This window comes from Epinephelus moara, chromosome 12, assembly GCF_006386435.1.
Source record: "Epinephelus moara isolate mb chromosome 12, YSFRI_EMoa_1.0, whole genome shotgun sequence".
NCBI classification, from domain to species: domain Eukaryota; kingdom Metazoa; phylum Chordata; class Actinopteri; order Perciformes; family Serranidae; genus Epinephelus; species Epinephelus moara.
The window spans coordinates 16,301,176-16,321,311 of NC_065517.1; the positions used below are offsets into that span (position 1 = coordinate 16,301,176).

The 20,136-nt window shown below is 39.1% G+C and overlaps 2 protein-coding genes across 2 annotated transcripts in view; one reads left to right on the forward strand and one right to left on the reverse strand.

Moving 5' to 3' along the window:
- tbc1d32 (TBC1 domain family, member 32) overlaps nt 1-14,360 on the reverse strand; it is a 105,823-nt gene extending 91,463 nt beyond the window's left edge. The window contains exons 1-15 of the mRNA XM_050057898.1: nt 14,290-14,360; nt 12,917-13,085; nt 12,647-12,811; nt 11,748-11,922; nt 11,377-11,448; nt 10,617-10,736; nt 10,153-10,231; nt 9,624-9,727; nt 9,464-9,525; nt 9,082-9,232; nt 8,859-8,918; nt 7,672-7,771; nt 4,656-4,793; nt 2,174-2,263; nt 530-672 (exon numbers count right to left, since the gene is read on the reverse strand). Of these exons, the coding sequence (XP_049913855.1) occupies nt 530-672; nt 2,174-2,263; nt 4,656-4,793; nt 7,672-7,771; nt 8,859-8,918; nt 9,082-9,232; nt 9,464-9,525; nt 9,624-9,727; nt 10,153-10,231; nt 10,617-10,736; nt 11,377-11,448; nt 11,748-11,922; nt 12,647-12,811; nt 12,917-13,071 (1,614 nt within the window). The 5' untranslated portion in view covers nt 13,072-13,085; nt 14,290-14,360. The remainder of the gene's footprint in view (nt 1-529; nt 673-2,173; nt 2,264-4,655; nt 4,794-7,671; nt 7,772-8,858; nt 8,919-9,081; nt 9,233-9,463; nt 9,526-9,623; nt 9,728-10,152; nt 10,232-10,616; nt 10,737-11,376; nt 11,449-11,747; nt 11,923-12,646; nt 12,812-12,916; nt 13,086-14,289) is intronic.
- Nucleotides 14,361-14,660: 300 nt separating this feature from the next.
- On the forward strand, nt 14,661-19,154 carry hsdl1 (hydroxysteroid dehydrogenase like 1). Its single transcript, XM_050057911.1, has 5 exons — nt 14,661-15,096; nt 16,618-17,060; nt 17,303-17,386; nt 17,559-17,708; nt 17,827-19,154. Exons 1-5 carry the CDS (start codon nt 14,877-14,879, stop codon nt 17,896-17,898), a joined length of 969 nt encoding a protein of 322 aa, XP_049913868.1. The 5' UTR covers nt 14,661-14,876; the 3' UTR covers nt 17,899-19,154.
- The last annotated feature ends 982 nt before the right edge of the window (nt 19,155-20,136 follow it).

A 20,136-nucleotide genomic window follows, 5' to 3' on the forward strand; every position in this document is an offset into this window, starting at 1 on the left:
GGGTAAGGGGATGAGGTTAGAATAAGTTTCCAGCTATAGACCTTGCATTTATGGTCAAGATTAGAATCAAATGTAGATTAGGGAAATATGGTGAAGGTAAACTTCATGCGTTCAATGCTGACGGGTAAAATTAAAGCTTCTGGTTAGGGAATAAGTAAGAGATAATGCCCAACAAGGTGTCCATTATCTGAAACTACAGGCCGACGGGGAGGTGTGAACTGACTGACATGTGGCAAAGGTTGCCCCAACGAAGGCTGTTAATGCCTGATTATGGCCACCTACAAGGGCATTATCCTGCATTTTACATGGTCACTTGCCAAAGAAAAACAATTATGGATATTTATTTAGATTGTCATGCATTTTGCAATTGAAGTTTAAAGTTTTTCACAAGCCATGACTTGGTTTGTGGGCATCACAGTGATGCAAAGGGAAGCTCTGTCACCTCACAGCAAAAGGGCTGCGGTTGTGTGGTCTACTTTACTAACAACAGTATTAAAGCAAGTGTGTGTGTTTAGTGTGTGTGCTTGACCTGCTGTCCATTAAGCAGAGCTATAACAGGAGCCAGCAGTGTCTCTATTACAGGGGTCTGGTAGAGACAGTCTGCAGCACACTCAGTCCTCTCACACAGCATCCACAGCACATCCATCGCCAGACAGCTGGGCGACAGTGAGTCTGAACACACAGAGATTTAACTGAATTACAGGCATGTCAATACATCTTGTGGTATTTATATCCTTTAAAACCGACACTGAACACATTGTCCTGCTTCTACCTCATTTCTTAATAAAGTGGTAATGACATTTTATAAAGATGCTCCTGCCATTGCTGCCTGACACTCGTGGGGTTTTCCTGTCTGGATCTGTGCATTTCCATTTTTTGACTAGACACATATTGCATACTTGCATCATCATCATGAGTGTGTTTAAACCTGGACTGATGCAGTTTTGCTTTTGTGCTTAGTATCAGTGTGATCACCCACAACACAAGGTCATACAGGACCGTTAATAAAAATAATAACTGCTGACAATATTTAACGCTCCAATGGTACGTACATCTACTCAAATACTGTAGCTAAATATAATTTATGAATTAAATATTTTCATTTTATTCTTCTTTATACTTCTCTATTGTAGAACTATTTTTTTACTTTTAGGATTTTACAAGCAAAACATACAGTTTATGAAACATGATACATTATTCGTCAAACTACTCCACAGTACATGTATGTAAAGTATGAGAAGATGCTGCAACATTAAATTGCTGCTTTCATGTAAAGGCCTTGGTAATAATAACACAATATGAATAATTCACCAGTATGAAAGAGGTAATTTTGCATAGTGAGTTGTTTAACTTGCGATACTTCAAGTACATTTTGCTGATAATACCTCTGTACTTTTACTTTGGCAGGACTGTAGCAGTACTTTTACTTTATTAAAGTAGTTCTCCCACCACTGTTACACTTATAATTTTAATAAACTCATAAAACATTTTAAGGGGCATTCATCACCTCTGGATATTGTGCAAAAATTAAAATTACCAAGAAAAATAATCTAAGTCACATTTTGGGAACAATAATAAAGCCGTGTTGGAGCATTGAGTTCTCTAAAGTCTCTTTCTTTTTGTGACATTATTGTATTTTTACTTGAATACTGCCTAATGGAGCTTTAAATTAAGCATCTTCCAGCTGAGAGTACCTCTCTTACACTTTAATTCTGCATCTCCCTCAGACACTGCATTCTGTAACATCATGATACTAATCAGAATATGCTCTCATGGGGCACGTGATCTTCATCTTACTGAAGAATGTAAAATATTAATATAAATCTGTGACTTGCTAAGCATGACTCTCTGCAGCAGCCAAAGGAGATGATCCTCCTCTGACAAAGTCAAGGTGGGGGACACTATTGATTACTGCCAGGAAAGTTGCTGCAGTGTAATTCATGAGAATAAATGGGGCAATAAAGCAAGGTCTTCCAGGAGACAACCACAGTGCTGCGTGACTCGGTGCAAGGTTAGGAGATAAAAGATATGGTCTGAGGAATGCTGTTACGCCTCACAGGGAGGGTCACGGTGTTCCTTCAGTCCCTGATTCCAGACCCTGCACAGAAACCAGGGAGGAAGCCGAAACTCTGTGACGTAGTTTATATCCGTGTGTGAGTGTGTGGGGCCTCACCTGAGAGTGAGGTGTCATTGTGCGGAGGATTGGGGTGTTGGTACATGATGTTAATCAGTATGACAACCAGGTCCGTAAGGCTGACTGGATCTGAAACAGCACATGATAAATAAGTAAATCGGTGTGGTTACTCAGTGTCTAGACAGGAACAGTAAAAAATAGTAGGCACTGCTGAGGAGGAAATGGTCTGAGTCAGGCTTTGGCAGCCTTGAAGATGAGGATCATATTGGTGCACTGTTGGCTTCCAATTTTGTATCTGAGATGAGTGTTAAAATCTGGTGTGTTGTAAAATTGCCTGCTATTAAAATAAACGCACAAAATCACATGCTTGTACTTAAACTGGATGTAACTCAAACAAGTCAAATATAAAGTGTTTACAGTACATAACATTTCATCACAAGCATGTCTAAAGGAGCTTTACATACCATATCATACACCATAATACAGACTTCTTATTACACCTGAAACATTAGCCAGTTAACTATGCCTCTGCCAACCAGTCAAGCTGCATTTTATATCCATGTTTGTCCAGATTCATATAATATATGAAGTGAAGACTTTGAAGGAATTTAATAAGAGGTATGAAGTGTATTTTTTGGGCAGAAAGTTGATGTTTCACACACATCTTCAACCCAGCAGCACAGAAGACCTACACAATCAAAATTAGTGTCACTAATTCAGTGTCTGACCAAATGTCTCCTCTTCTGTCCCTGAGTTACGGCATTGAATAATGGTCAGAAAACTCTTTTTGCAGAACATTATAATGTCAAAGTGAAGTTAACATTTGAATATAAAATGTCATCACTCTATCATGTTATCCTATTAGACATTTATGTAATTTTCTTTGTTATAATTAGTGTATGACTTCTTGAGTTGTGGCCAAAAACATATTTTGTGAGGTCACAGTGACCTTGACCTTAGACCAATGAATTCCAATCAGTTCATCGTTGAGTCCAAGTAGACCTTCCTGCCAAATTTGAAAAAAATTCCCTCAGGGCATTCCTGAGATATCACTTTCACAAGATTGGGATGGATAGACGGACAACCCAAAAACATGCCAAAGCATCTAAATGGTGCTCTGAATGTTAAAAAATATGACAAAATAAACCATACTCAAATACATTTCAGTTGTTTTAGCTGGCTCTGTGTGTCTATGAAAGACCATTGACTCTTTCAGTGACACTAGAGTAATAGAATGTTATCAAAATCAAATGTCACTGTGGCAAAGTTAGGAAATAACTAAATAAATATTGCAAAAAACTATAAAATATATAAAAACTCAACCAGGTTCTCAACCAGGGGTCCAGAAAACCCCAGGGGTCCTTGAGGAGTTCCAGGGGGTCCCCAGAAAAATGAGAAACCGTTTATTTTTACTATTTAATTCACTATAGAGGTGAGCCCAATGTAAGTAAGAGTTCTGATCATAGGTTTTATGTTCTCCACAGTTATCTTCTCAACTGTAGTTGACAAAAATAGAATTCTGGTCTTAATGTCATCCAACAAACAAAGTCTTTCCGGATAGGGGTCCCTGAAGAGCAATCTTATGGGGGTGCGTGACCTAATGTGTATCAATTCAGGGGTCCTTGATACAAAACAAGTTTCGATATTTCTATAAAAAAAATCAAAACTGCAGTGAAAACTTGTTCAGGAAGTGACACATATTATGACACATACAGGTGTGGGTGACAAACTGATCTAGGTGCCCATTTCAGGGTTTGGAGTGATGGGCCTCCACCCAGAGAGTGGGCCTTATGATCAATATAAACCACTCTACGTCAATGACTAGACTGCCTCCAGTCCAGACTACCTTGGAATAAGAGTCATTAATGGTTAAATAAAACAGTGTTAAGAGCAGTGACTGCAGACAGTGAGTCTGTTTTAATGGTCCACCTACGTATCATTCACGCCATTACATAACTTTATCAGTGATTAAGATAGGTGGAGGGAGCAAAGTTACTGCACAGGAGGACAGGAGGGAGTGGTACCATGAGGAAGCTGATCAGACACATTCCAGCATCAGATTATCTGCTGTAAAGATTGGATGGACCATTTTGTTGGAAAAGTGACAGATACTGCTGCATGGGGCAATACACTATGAAAATCTATTCTTCCCTTTAACTCCACATCACTTATTAAAAGCATGAGTGCATTCCTGTGAGTCCTGCAACTTCAAACAATGGACAATATAAAGTACTAAGATCTTTGCAGTGTTTGGACATTAAAGGCACTTTCAGACATTTTAAGAATTATACTAAACTGCTAAATCACATTAGTTGAGAGGATAAATACCACTGTTGAGTAAACCTGCTTCTGAATGTCCCTTCATATTTTACAGACAGAAATGACCAAGTTGCATCCATCTGAAAAGTGATTAAACATATTTCTCAAGAAGTACAACCATTCCTTTTACTACAGTAAAAAACAAAATTAAACATAACTCCCCACATGCTTTTGACAGAACAGTTTTCAGTACTCATTGTACCTTTGTGCTTCTTCACTCTGATGGGAAACAGCTTCCTGCCATTGGTGTAGATGAGGAGTTTCCCTAGGACACACAGCGAGTGGACAAAGAAGGCATATTCGAGCTCTTTTCCTGTGTAAACACTCCTCTGAACTGAACCTGAAATATTAACACAAAACAAACATTTCAAACTTGGCTAGACTTTTGCTGTAGTCACATTTCCAGTTTCCCTGAGGTCCAAGTATTTTAAATATTAATCAAAAATGCTGGAGGGAGCAAAGCTGAAAAAGGGCGAAGAGGGTAAAGGAAATGTCTTTTCCCATCCAATGGTGAACTCAGTGTATGAAACTTTGTAAGTGCTGCAAAACACAGATTGAAAATGAAAATGAGAGGGGCTGAAGTAGTAGAATCAGCTTGCATGGCCAAAAATAACAGGTAAAAGGACCAGTAGTACTTGTAGATATATTGTTTGTGTTGATCATATTTCATTATTGAAGCTGAATGTGAAAATGAACCTGGCAATAACCTAACAAACTAACAACTATTCATAAAACCATGCTGAATGCCCTTGTTGTGATGCTGCAGTGGACAGACAGTTTTAAAGACATTTCATATCTAAAGCTTCCGCAATAGAATGAGACTGACAACTGAAAAAGTCTGCAGTGCCTCTGGGGTGCAGAAAATCCAAAAGTACAGCTCAGAAAAACTCTTCTTCTTTTATGAGTAGTGTATGAGTGGCGGGGAGTCGGCATATCTCCACTCATCCAGGACAAGGTCAAAATGTTCAGTCTCAAGGAGCCAGCTGGCGTACAGCAGATAACACACTGACACCGACATTCCCCTACGCTCCATCTCACACTGTAGTCTCTCTCATGTATTCAGTTTTCACAATCACTTTTGTTGCACCAATCGATATAGCTCTTAATGTTAATTTTGCAAATGCAGATTAAATACTGTAAACAAATAATCACTTGTGTTTTTTTTTTTATTGCAAAGTGTTAAAGTGAATTTTAAAACGACAGATAGTCAGTTACGCTGTTGCCATAATTATTGCAAAACTGTAGTAAGCTGCAGTAAATTTGAGGCACATATCAAAGGTTATCTTAGCTTATGCCCCAAATGAGTGAAGTGAGGCAGTTATCGCCCTTGAGCATGGAGGTTCCTTCTTTACCTATGGCACAGTAGAACAAAAAATAATCTTAACTCAAAGGTCCACTCTTGGGCATTTTCCAGCACTTTCAGTGACATCTCATGCTGTTCTACACTAAATGTACTTTTCCTCGTGTAGATTTTCAGTAGCATCTTATCAAATCCAAAGTCTCTGAAATCCTAATTAGGTCCAAAATTTGCCCTGTGGAGTTTTCTTGTACACAAACAAGTTACGTTACGTTCAGTGTTACTCATCAAAGCATACTGTGTATCCTTGAGATATAACAAATATATTGAATGCATTTCCTTATTCATAAAATGTTTCAGTAATATTTTACATCTAGATTTGCTAGCCTGCGTTCTTCTTCTCCCTTGCCTTTTTGGGTATACTGCTACACTTTTTGGTGGGTTACTGGCGCCAACTGTTGATCAGTGGAAAGTGTTTAACAGGCAGCAGGAATCACCGAGCAGCAACCTCCAGTGCCGGCAAAAAAAAAAGAAAAAGAAAAAAAAAAAACAGACACAAGGTGCCATTACATTTTATTAAGGCTTAAAGGTATGCATATTTAAGGGTGTGGCCTCTCTGAGTAACAGGCTGTCTGTGAGACGTCACTACACCCTATGAGTCAGATCCCTCCCTCCTTCACAGCTCCACCCTTTCATCTAAATACGACCACTTCTGGCTCCCAAAATTCAAGATGGCGAGGGCTAAAATACTGAACTTAAGGCTTCAAAACGGGAGTCCACAAACCAATGGGAATGGCTCATGGCATAACTTGTGTGTGCACGTACGCCAATAACTCCACTAGGTACCTTTAACTTTCAACAGCTGCAAGTTAAATAAGTTATTGAAACTAAAACTCAAAGCACACTCAGAATACTACAGAGCTGTTTACACCTCTGGTTGCTGAAAAGGCAGAAAAAGTTTTTAGTGACAGCCTAATCAATGTCCACAAGTGTAGCTACAACCTGAAAATGAGATGAGCAGCAGAAAATATGCGATGTATCTGACATATCGAAAAACAAGTGCAGTCAAATGTTTTACACCACATTTTTCACAGGCTACTTGCTCCAGATACCTGAGGAAATGGAGGACAGACCGTCTAGACTGCTGAGATGAAAAAAATGAGAAGCCTGCTATCCAAATGCTGTGTACATAGGTCTTTGCTGAAAAAATAAACAGCAAGGAGAGAGGAGAGACACATTTTTTGTTAGCTTCACATGTTAGCAATCTGGGAATTTTCCTAACTGGGAAATTAGTCCAAAATGGAACCGGCTAATAGAACTCAAAACTAAACCTTTTATTCTACCCATGCTGTGCTAAATAGTACGCTACATTATATTACTCTCACTTTTTGTAATAGTGGCTTTCACGTGTATGTTTTTTTCATACTTTTAGACATCTCTGTCTTGTCTGCTTCAACTAAATCATTTATTCAGTCACGTCTTTGTGTGAGTGTTCATTTTTCAACCTATCATTCCTTTCTCTCCATTATCCTCAACGGCTCTTATGTCTGATTTATCTTTCTTTTTTTTCAATTCTCATTTCTTCCTTCGACTGTTTTTCTCTGCATTTCTCTGTTTTAATGACAGCCAGAGCAGCATGTGTGCATTAAAGAAACTGAATAAATGATGAATGTAAAGTCTAGGTGCAAATACATTTAACACCCACAGGCTTCAAATGAAGCATCACTTTCTCATTAGGTTTTCGCAATAGTTCGGCATATTATTTTTTGCTTTGTTTCACAGGAGACATTAAATCAGCATTACAGCAAATTTGCTGATGTTTACCACGTAGAGTAAGAGTGGAAATTGGTATTCAGATATGCCTGAGAGAGTGTATAAACCTGTTGAAGACACCATGAGTTTTATGGACTGTTTTACTTACCAGTGTTCTGCTGCTCAGCTGACTGGGGATCAGTTGTCTCATTTGTTGAACGCTCACAGGACTCACTGTAGTGGATACACTGCTGAAGGGCTGCTACAATCTAAAAACAAATACATACCATGTTATTGTGATCGCTGCAGCTTCTTCTCTCCTTTGACAAATTTGGATGCTGCTATAAACAGACAAAAGGTTTACTGAAAGTTCACTCAGGTTTACAATGCAACCTCCACTTATCGAATCTCTTAATCAAGAGTTTTGAGACTAGAATTGTTTGTTTTAATCTAAATCCAAGCACTGTGGGGAATTTTAATGCACTGCAATGCAAGAGTAGTTTAGGCTTACAGTGCTTTGAAAGAGTTATTGACATTTTCTTTAGAGAAAGTTTCAGGGGTGATTTCACAGTAATCCTCTCTAAAGTCGGAGTGAGAGTTGAGAGGGAGGTTTAGGATTAAACAATCAATTCTTAAATGTCGAAGTGGCACTCAGCTCTTGTGCCCCTTTGTCTCAAACACTCCGGCACCGACCTTCACTGTTTGGCTGTGTGAGTTACACAGATCACACATATAAACAGGCATGAATAAGGATGTCAAACAACAGCTAGCAGCTTTAACCAAGGGGGAACTGGAGGGTGGGCGCTGTCTTGATGAGCGTAGTGCAGACAAACCACAGAGAAGCTCGGGTTGCAACACACACAGACGGAGCGTGTCTTCATTCTCTGCTCAGGATGCATTACTCTGGGTTGGTGCTATATTAATGCTCTGAATGTTGCATACAGCCAGTGTTTTGGAAAATCCTTACCCTTCTCACCACCTGTTCTTTCCTGAATACATGCAGTATACCTTGGCACAGTAAAGGTAGCAAAGTCAGCCTCTTTCTGAGGCCTAAGGATGATACCAGAAAATGCAGGAAGGAAAAACATTTCCAGCTGGAAATAGGTCATTACCTGGCTCAAAGGGTAACTGAGTTTGTACATTTGCAGCTCAACTGGCCTGCGAGCATCTGAGTTTGCTCCAGAGTCCTACCTTTTCCTACTTAGTGCACAGTTTTGTTTTTCTTGAATTCACTCTACAGTGCAGGGGTTTCTGGCGCCTTCTGTGCCTATGGTTGGTTGTTTCTCTACGGTGCTCGATGTTTCAGAAGTACAAAGGACTTAGTGGGAGATATTGATTAAGGAGTGAATCACTCACCAGAGACTTGTATTTTCTCTCCAGGAGTCTGAGAACCACAGTCCTGCTGTAGTATCCATGCTGAGAGAGGGAGAAGGAGATAGATCAGGATAGAAAAGAATATATAAGAGAGTACACATACAGGAGAGACACAGATCAAGACTTTCTAAAGCAACACAAAAACACAGCACTGTATACCAAAAGGCACTCTGCGCAAAAACACCTGTTCATCTGCAAAACATACCATCCACTTTTTAAACCAGGTAGCTTTAACATCTAGTAAGGCCAGTAGGTGGATGGGTTCCAGGGCTTTCTCTGTCCCTGGTGAGGCTGAGCCATGTTCATGATGGAAGGACAGCAGGGAGAAGGTGCTCTCTATAACTTCCTCCATATATCTAAAGCAGGACAGAAAGAAGATTAAAACAAATGTAGCGAATGTATACCTCCATTCTACACGTAATATAGAAAAGTGAAGTACATTTACATACATATATCTAAAGCATTTTTATTTTGTATCACGTTCAGTCATTTATAAGTGGCATATTAGATTGTGAGTGCCGAATGTGGGTACAAACAAGTGAATAAAGACCTGCCAACTCTGACTGTATATTGCGAGTACAACTCACTTCTCAGGATGGCGGATCCAGAATGTTGTCACCTCCTTCTGAAAGTCATTCATCAGTCGAAACTGAGGCCAGACAGACAGACAGACAGACATACAGAGAAAGCTATAATCTGTTTGTATGGTGCTACACTTTGAATACTGGGAGATAAAAGATGCTCTACCTGTTTGAGGAGACGACTGATCTCAGGTCTGTTGATGTCGACAGTAGCCGAGCCAGTTGGAAAGCTTAGCTTGTGACAGAGAAAACTTGACTCCACACTTTTAGCTGCACAAAGGAAAATGTACTTATTACAAATGTACATGTTCATATACATAATGAAGCATATACACAATACAATACACATTTACAGGATTTATAATTTAACAATATAAAAAAAACAGAAGCTCAACTGAAAAGCTATATAGCCCCAATGAAAACTGTCTATATCAAGTGAGAGTCAAGCCTGACAGTTATTTATTCAGTGTTAAAAAGTTTCATTGATTTCTACAACTTGTCAAATTTGTAGATATATCTCCACTGTATTGGGTCTCTGCAGAAAGCTAAGATGTGTATATCTCAAAATCTTTGTACATAAAACCAAAACTAAAGTGTCTGTATGGTGAGATAATACTTGAAATAAGCAGCTGACCCTTTAAAATTAGTTCAGTTTAAACATGAAGGTGCTGCAGATGCAGTAAAGAAGAGCCTACCTAAGCTGGTGTAGATCTCTCTTGTCACATTCAGTGGAGAGGAAGAGAAGCTTTTAGCAAAAAACTGCAGCACATTATCCTGATAGAGATAAGAGGGAGAGGCATACACTATCAGCATCCACACACACATGGTCATAAATATAATTAATCAATTATATCTGAATGTTATTATGAGAACATATATTAAGAGATTTTCACCAAATAAGATTTGGCAGCCTCTACTGAGAGGGAGGCCTGTATATTTGAGACCAATTAGCTCTCAGTCATTAGGGAGAGCAGTTTTATCTTGTTTTCTCCTCTATTTAAGCAGGTGTGGCAGGTTTGCACATGGGATGATGAACATCAAGTTTTCTGTGCTTATCATCATTAATTATAAAGCCTGAAACTGCTCATAAAAATTACATTATAATTATTGATTGATTTGTAAATGAATACATTTGTAGATGAGGCTGCTCTGGACTCACACTGAGGTCGGGGTCGGTCAAAGCTGCAGAGAGGTTCCTGCGCAGGCTGCTCCAGCTTTCACAGCTCAGCACATCAGACGGAGGGGCGCAGCAGAGGGCCTGAAGAGCCTCCCAACGCACCTACACACAGAATTACACCACTTGACATTGTTAATCATATTTAAATTTATGGCAGTAATAATCAAACTTTGTGGCTTGTGACTCCTGTAGGCAAAGCAATGTTTACTCCTCATCACTAGTTGCATATGTCTACATCTCTATTATAGCTGTGAATCTCAATATTTTTAATACAGGTTATGACCTTTGAAGGCTATTTCCATTGGCTACTGTAACAATCAACCAATCAAAATGTTGTAAGCAGGGTAAAAATGATGATGCCATCTTCTTTCACTGCTAGCTGGTGACCTAACTACATCAGATTATCAGGCTAATGTCTTCTGATAATTAAAAAAAATTAAACTAAGTGATTTTTTAACTTAATTTTTAGAGGCCTGAGGAGGTCAATTATCTTGTAATTCAGTAAAGAATGTGGAAATATGAGGTGAAAATCTGATAAAATAAACACAATTTTCTGTTTATTTTTTTTCCCTATCCAGTTAATCATCTCACAGGCCCTCAGATTTATCCTGCAACCCTTTGTTGGGTATCAAACCCCAGACTGGAAACCACTGATCTATATCACACTGCCACTCATGACTCTCCAGTTTACTGACACAAACTATGGAACAGCAATATACACCATCATCGTGAGCCTTTCTACCTCTTTAGGTCTGCTGGAGTCAAGTTTTTCAGCCAAGGCTTGCAGCTGCTCTTGTCTGATGAATGCATAACTCTAGAAAGGAAAAGAAAGATTAAACACAAATTATTATAATCTATCATAAACCAAAGTAGAAGCACTCTCACTGTCTGATGGCACAATGCCAGAAGTTCCAGGGCTCACTGGGTGGATCTAGTGCAGGCTTTGCCCTACATTCAGTCTACCATGGAAAGAAATAAACTCCCTAAAGACAGCAATAGAGCCTCATGCCATCCAGAGCTTGAAAAACACTCTTGGCACCTCATGAGAGTCATCAACAAAATCCTAATAAAGGAAATAAAATAATAAAAAAGTGTATCTACTGTATCTCTGACCTGGTTAAAGGAGGAGTCACTGTCAGAGCAGTTGTCAGTGTACTGACTGTTGGACTGCTGCTGCTTCTCTCGGTGCATCTCCTCCTTCCTCATCTGGTCCTCCTCAAATTTGTTGATCAAAGACTCCACCACCATGATCATGGTGTTTTTCAAGGTCTGCATCATCTGCTGGTACCTTTCACAGAAGAAAGTACAGTTTAGTCTATTATTTAAATCACATGGTGTCAATTATTTAGCTAAAAACATTAAAGGCGGGTCTGTTTCACCTGCTGTGCGAGAGTTCGAAGTGTCTGATTCAGAATTCAGAAAATGTTTTGTTTTATTATTCTAACATGCCCTCCAAAAATAGGTAACCACTGTGTTCCATTTATAGTTGAAAGTAGAAAACCAAATACTGCAAGTTTTCAATTTTAACTTTAGGGCATTTTGGTTTTCTGATTTGGAGCAGCAGACAAGTAACACACTGTAGATACCATAAAGGTTTTTGTTGTGCCTAATATAAAACACTGCGCCCCAGGCCAAAGCTAAGGCTAGGTCACTGACATCACAAAACATCAGCTTCTGTGGCTTCTTTTCTGTAGAAGGCTGCATATAGGTTACAAGAAAAGTAGTTCAGAGCTTAATCAAAAATGGTCTTTAATATCCATACACTAAAGGAATAATATCACCCACAAAAGGATCATTTGCAAATCAATTAGTCATGCCGTGTTGCCTGAAATATTCCTTTAAGTACATAATTTGAAAATAAGTATCATACAGAGAGACACTGGAGGATTTCTGGTGTTAGCACAGTTCACACAAAACAGAATTACTGCCTGTGAACTGACTCCACAATAAATAAATCATCCACATCTGGAGAAAACAGAGGGAACGCAGGTCAGAGTCTGAGCTACACTCACTCAGCAGAGTCTCTGGTCCTTCGGGTGACAGCGTGGATCAAGGTGTCGTGACCTGAGCCTATTGCATGTTGCCCATCTCCTCTGGTTAAGTTCTTAGTCTCCTCCTCCACCACAGTCCCCAGAGAGCTCTCCACGTACTGACGGAGATACTTGACAAACTCATAACTGAAAGCAGAGCATTGACATAGTTAGACCTACCTTATATGCATACTGTACTTAGAATTTAGAGAATGTAAGATCTTTAAAGTTAGTCGAGTCTGGAGGTCTTACTTGTGGAAGTTCTTGTCAGTCTCCTCCAGGTGAAGGAGGATCTCCTCAGCACATTCAGTCGATGGAGCACCAGAGATCCTGTCATTGATGCTTCTCAGAAGCTGCTTGAGCAGAGACTGCAACTCCACCTCATCTTCAGCTGACAACTGAGACATCTCTACTGCTGGCCCTTAAAATGGGACATAATGGAGTGATTGGTTTTCTAGACTTAAAATGTATAATGTATGGTGGTGTTGGGTTTGAAAGACAACTTTAGTTCAGAAAAAAATGATGTGTATTTGAGCCTTTCTTCACAGCCATCAATTAACAAACTGCTGACATGGTCAACATATATGTGCCTGCTAGGTCCCTAAGATCCTCTGACTCACACCTTTTGATTGTTCCAGAGGTCAGAACTAAAAGGCACGGAGAGGCAGCCTTTGTCAATTATGCCCCAAAACTCTAGAACAGTCTGCCTAAGGGTCTTAGGGCCCCTAGATCTGTTGAAACTTTTAAACGTAACCTTAAGACACGTTTTTACCCTTGCTTTCACCTGTAAATTCAATTTTTTTTTGTTTATTTATTGTTATGTTTTTTTTTTTTTAATCATTTTTTCTCTATCACAAATGTTTCAATTGTCTTTTATGTTTAGCACTTTGTGTTCAATTTTATGCATGGATTGTGCTATATGAATAAAGTTATTATTATTATGTATAGCTCTTTTAATACTCTACATTCGTATCGAGTACCTCTATCTTTAATTCTTCACCAACTGAAACTTAAGCAGACATTTTGACATGTCATATTAGGAAAAGCACAGATGTAACTAATGACGCTGACGATGGCTCCGTCCCATTCAAATGTTCCAGTCAGAGTGAGTGAGCCAGCATGCACTATACAAGGACCCTGAAGTTAAAGAAGCTAAATGGAATTCAGCCATCATTCATTTCATTAGTGACACCTGTGCTTTCCTACAGTGACAAGTCAAAATGTCGTCTGTGAAAAGGTCTATGAAGCAAGTGTCAATCAGTTCATCACCAACAGGTGTGATAATTGACTACCTCCTCCAGTCCATAATGTATATTAGGTTTTTCAATAGCAACTGTCTCCACAGAAATATACAGATAAAAGTCTAACAGCAACAATAAATTGGTCTTTGTAACCCAAACTGACTATTTAGTATTTACGTTTTCACTTCACAGCCAAAACCAGCTAACTAACCTTAGCTAACTGCTCCTCTATCGTTAGCTTGATGCTGCTACAAGTACCAAAACTGCTAGCTTGAGGTAAAACTGCCAAATTTTAACTGAGCGAAAACCAAAAAAACTCCCCGCTGCACAAACCCACCACTTAGACAGAAACACATCGTATGCAGTATACTGTAAAGCGGTTACCTTGTGCTTGAAGTTGTAAGAGCCTCTCATTCCGGTAACGTTAGCATTTTGGTACCACTAGCTACCGAGTGCTGCGTCTCTATGGAAACCTGTGGAAAGAAATTACACGCTGCCTTTTTGAGCGTCGGAAATATGGGTTTCATATGTAACATATTAATCATAACAATAACTAAAAAAAGTTGTATATCGGCATATAAGTCTACACCATCTAAGATATGAGGGTGTGCTATCCAGCCACTGCAGTCAACATCAATCATGACCGATGTGAATACTTCTACAAAGTATTAAGCTTCAGATTGACATATTTCGTTTTTTCTAATTTTCTCTTGAATGCAGCACCAATCACATACATGGTCACGTGACTCAATGTTTTGCTTCTTCTACCGGGTACAGCCAGGGGACATCTCTTCCTCCTGAACCGTCTGTCAAACTCGATAACTTTAACAGAAATCTACTCTAAAGGAACGGCGACATGTTTTGTTCACGCGCCTGAGTTACTGGTTAACGTTACGCTCCGATATCTTAACGTTAAATCTACTGAATAAGCTTTAGCTAGCAGGCTAGCATCAGCATCAATAGGGTCGACCATGGCGGCAGTTGACAGCTTTCAGTTTTTGTATAGAGAAGTTTCTCGGTCATGCAGTCCTTACTTTGAAACCCTGGCACTGGTTGGGGCTCTTTATACGGCTAGCCGGGCTGTAATCCTGCTGCGAGACTGCTGCACGTTGGTCAGGGTGCATTTCCTGCCAAGAATGATCCCGAGTAAGAAGCTAACCCAGAGATTTGGTGACTGGGCTGTCGTGTATGGTAAGGATGCAGTAGGTTAACATTGCAGCGACAATGAGAGTGCATCATGATGCAAGACTGTGTGAGAGAAAAGAGTCAGCTCTATGCATTTTATTGTTGAAACTATTCTTCTTTTAAGTGATGTGTCACCATCAAATCAGTGTTTGTTAATTTTGTGGCAAAAAATGACAAAATATGCCTGTTTCAGCCTCTGAAATCTGTCACTATGCTGCTTTTTTCTTATGCATATAATTGTAAAATGAATATCTTTGGGTATTCAACGGTTAGTCTCACTAAATAAGAAATCTGAACATGCCATCCTGGGATTTGAGACATTGCAGGAAAATAATTCATCAATAAATCAAGACAGTTATTGGCAGACAAATCGTTTTGCAACCCCAAATATAACACTCAGTGTGATGCCCACAGTGAGCTCTGGGCATCATAGCCAGGAAAGGAAAAAAGGTTTACACATTATAGTCTTGTTGATTTGTCAGCAGCTTTGATAATCGATCAGTTATTTAAGTTATTTATAAAGTAAAAAATGTTAAACATTTGCTGGTTTCAGCTTCTCGAATTTGAGAAGTTTCCTGCTTTTCTTTGCTTGGTATAACTGTAAAAACTAATGTCTTTGGTTATTTAACTGTTTTTTTTATTATTTTTATTGAAACAAAAAAAATTGTCAAGTTGGTCTTTGAGAAATTTCAAGGAGCCTTTTTTTTATTACAAATAATAGTCTTTTTAAATTTGTCAGAAATTTTGATAATCGATCAGTCATTTAAGTTATATATCAAGTAAAAAATGCCAAAAATGTGCCGGTTTCAGCTTCTCAGATTTAAAATGTTGCTGCTTTTATTTGCTTGATATCACTGTAATAAGGAATGTCTTTAGTTATTAAACAGTTTTTTTAAATTAGAATACAAAATCTGTCAAATTGGTCTCTGAGAAATGGCAAGGAGCCTTTTTTTATTTTCTGATATGTTATAGATAAAATAATTAATCAATAAATCAAGACCATAACTGACAGACTCATTTTGTTGCAACCCTAAGAGTAACACATTCTAGTTAGCTTTAGGTGTCAAAATGTAGCTAGGATGGTTAAATTAGGTCCTTCAATAATCATTATTTTTATTATATATTAACCTATCCGTAATGTTGTTTTATTCATGGTGTATAAAATATTGGAAAATAGTGTAAAATGCACAGGATAACATTTTCAAACTGTCTTAATCAACCAACAGTCCAAAACCTAAAGATGTTCATTTTGCAATTATATAAAACAGAGAAATGTAGCATTTTTTAACATTTGAGATGCTTGAACTAGAAAATGTTTGGCATTTTCCCTATTAAATGATCGATAACCAACCTATTTGAAGTTGTTGTACTTGTAATTTCTTTGCAATCGACTAATCAACTAACTATTATAGTCATACAGTCATCCTCTGTGTTTTGAGGCCATAGTGTGCAGGAGATCTCAGTTGGTAATCCCCATTTCTTCCTACCATGACTCATATCGATAAATATTGTCCTCTCTCCCATCAGGTGCATCAGAGCCTGTGGCCAAAGCTTATGCAGAGGAGCTGGCCAGACACGGTATCAGCATTATCTTTGTCACTCAGAACCACACTTCTGTGCGAGAAACAGCTGCGTCCCTTTCTCAGAGCTACGGAGTGGAAACTGTTGTCGTCCTGGCCGACTTCTCTTTGGACCAGGCAGCCAGCAAGACCATCAAAGAAGCCATGAGGGGGAAAGATATTGGCTTCTTGGTGAACTGTGTGGAGTCAATGTCTTCCCCTCAGAGTCTTATTGAAGTGCCTGAGCAGGGCCTGCTGGATTTGCTGAATAAGAACGTCGCAGTGGCTACTCTGATGACCCGGTTGGTGCTGCCTGGGATGGTGGAGCGCAGCAGAGGAGCTGTGGTCAATATATCGTCGGGTGCTTGCTGCAGACCTCTGCCTGGAAGAGTGACACTCACCGCCTCCGCTGTGAGACCAGACACTGAGGATATCTGCTTTACAGATACACCTCTGTACCCTTTATAGATCTTTTTCACAGCATGGAATTAGTCATAGTATGAAAGGGCCATTTGTAATAAATATAAATGTTCCAAAAAGGTCTATTAATGCTGGTATCTCCAACTGTAAGGGTAATGTGTCAGAGCTAACCTTCCCTCAAGCACACATTTTCAATCCTGGCAGTAATCTCTTCCATTCTTCTGACATTTCAGGGCTACATGGATCAGCTGTCAAGAGCTCTTCACCTTGAGTACAGCGGCAGAGGGATCTTTGTCCAAAGTCTGATTCCTTTCCAGGTAAATGCCTGATACGATCATTAACAAGTAGGGCTGGGTACTACACCTAAATGTGTTTTGTGAACTACAGAGAGGTGTTTCTCTTGTTCAGCCTACCCTCATTGAAATAAATGGAGTGGACCACATAATAGAGCTTGATATACAGTATGTGTCTATGCGTATGTGTAACCAGATAGCCTCAAGTGAGCAACAACCATCAACATCGACACAAGCATCAACACCAGGCTGGTTTGCACCAAAGCCAGAGGTTTATGCCCACCACGCCATCTCCACCCTGGGTGTCACTAATAGGACCACTGGTTACTGGCCTCACACACTGCAGGTGAGTACAAGATAAGTGAGTTACTCACAGTCACACTATCACTGATACATTCCCAGCATGAAATATATAATACATGTCTGTGTGCTGATGTGTTTCTCTCTGCTGTTTTTCTCCCCAGTATGGACTGATGAGATGTGTCCCAGAGTGGATCTGGGTCCTTGGATCACGTGTGCTCATCAGCTCAAGCTAAGAGCTCACCTTGCCTCCTTCACTAAAGACTTAATCAGTTATCATATCTTCTTGTTACTGGAGTTTTAGTTTCGTGTGTCATTAGCTGTCAGGCTCTGTTGAGGTTGGTAGTTAAGAGATTTTCTTCTGCTGAGTTGGTATCAATTTCAAGGGAAGCTGCAGTGTAATTAATGCACATACATGTCTTAATGGTAGACAGGCAGGGTGTTGGAAGCTTGGTGTGACTTTGAGTCCTGTGCGGCCAGCAGGGGTCATAAAGGCTTGATTCATTTAATATAAAAAAGGAATGTACATTATTTTATTTTTCTATGGAGCTGCACGCTATCATGCACAACAGAATACAGTATAGAAGTGCAGGTGAGATCAAAAGCCTCACCTCAGATGTTACATTAAAAAGACAGTCAGAAGAAAGCAATAACAAAGCAATCTGCAACCATAAAATCATAAACAAAATGATGATAAAATAAAATTCATCTTGTGCTGGCTTTTGACTTTCCGGATCTTTCCGGTTGTACTGCTTCTTACCAGCTCTAACCACACCTACAGTATATGGCACACTTACAAAAACCAAACTGCATTTGACTTGAAACCAAACCCAGCATCATTCAAAGTCAAAGAGACGGACTGATATCATAATGTAGAATAATCCCTCTAAATGTAGTAAAGTTTTAATGAGCAAAATGTGCAACATGCAATACTAACTTAAGTGTGATATTGCTAAATGTAACTCAGTCCAAGACACGTGAATTGAAGGTGAGAAGAGCACATTTGTAAATCAAACTTAAGTATAAATCTGAATATATTCTTGCAGTGTGAAAATGTCTTAACTTATTAAGCCTCTTGGTCTGATCAAAGACAGTGTTGAGATAAAACCAAGACGTACTGGTGCGGTGTTTAACATGTGAGAGTGCTGACAGTAAATACAAGCATGGTGGTGAATGGGTGAATGGGGAATGATAGCTTTAGGTGTCTTTGCTCAGAGTACAACATTCAAGCATCTCCAGGAGTGAAGTTGAAATGAGATGAAGAGTGAGATGGTGATGTTTTGTTTCATTGAGAAACTATATTTAAGCTACATTAATTATATGTCGATATAGCTTAAAATAAGTACTTATATTAAGAAACGTGAACAGATTCAGATATATTGTGTTGAGTGGTTGCCTACATAAACAGTGCAGTGTATAAAAATGTGGACTTAAATATGATATGTGTCATCATAATACAAAAGAACAATAAATCTCTTTCTTCATGCCCTTACTCTCCTGTCTTTTATTTTGTGTAAAGGGGCCAAATATGCCTTGAAAGATGAGTCCTTTATCTGACCAATAGGTTTTTGGTGTATATGAAATGTTGACTGATCTGCTGAAGGCCACAAACACTTTGTTTTTCTCTTAAAACACCAGCACGGTGTAAATCATTGACGTGAACAGACACCACGCCAACTGCCAGCGTTTACCCTGTGACCCCCCCTCAGATCAGCCGGGTCACAGACTGTTTGTAAACCTGATGAACACGTGAGGGGCAGTCTTCCGTAAATCCGCCCAGTGCAGAGGAAACCTGGACTGTTATGGGAGGATTTAAACACAAACTAGAATCTGACATGTCAGATTTTTCTAAGAGGCATTTGGTAAATGTCTATATGGAATAGGCAAAGTAGTAAAGAAAATACTAAAATGAGTAAGAAATGAAAGACACTTGGTAATGCACATGATGATGAACATTTATATGGCTCATTCTCAGACAAAATGTGTTGTAAAAAATAAAGATCAAGGAAAATAAGCATTAAGTGACATCAGGAGTCAAATAAAAAGTAGGAATGGTTAAAATTAAAAGACTTGACTAAAAGCTAAGTTTAAAAGAAACGGCATGTTACATGATACAGCTCGAAAACACTCACATAGGATGCTTTTTTGACTATGCTTGGGAATGCTATTCCACAGTGTGGGAGCATAGTTATCAGCATAGTGGAAAAACAAGTGTCAGGCAAGTTAACCTGACGAAGAATGAGCAAATAAACTTGTCCACTGTCAGAAAGTGTTTAAATAAATAGCATGATGTAAAAAAATTATCAAGAGCTCCAGAATCTTTCGTAAATAGACCTTTGGATAACAAGGGTTTCCAAGGTCAAGGTTAATTTGACATCATCAGGGAAAAAAAACAGAGAGGAAAAAAGGAAATTTGAGCATCGACAATTCCATGACAACAGGGCAAACTCCATCTGCTGAGGTAGGTCACGTCA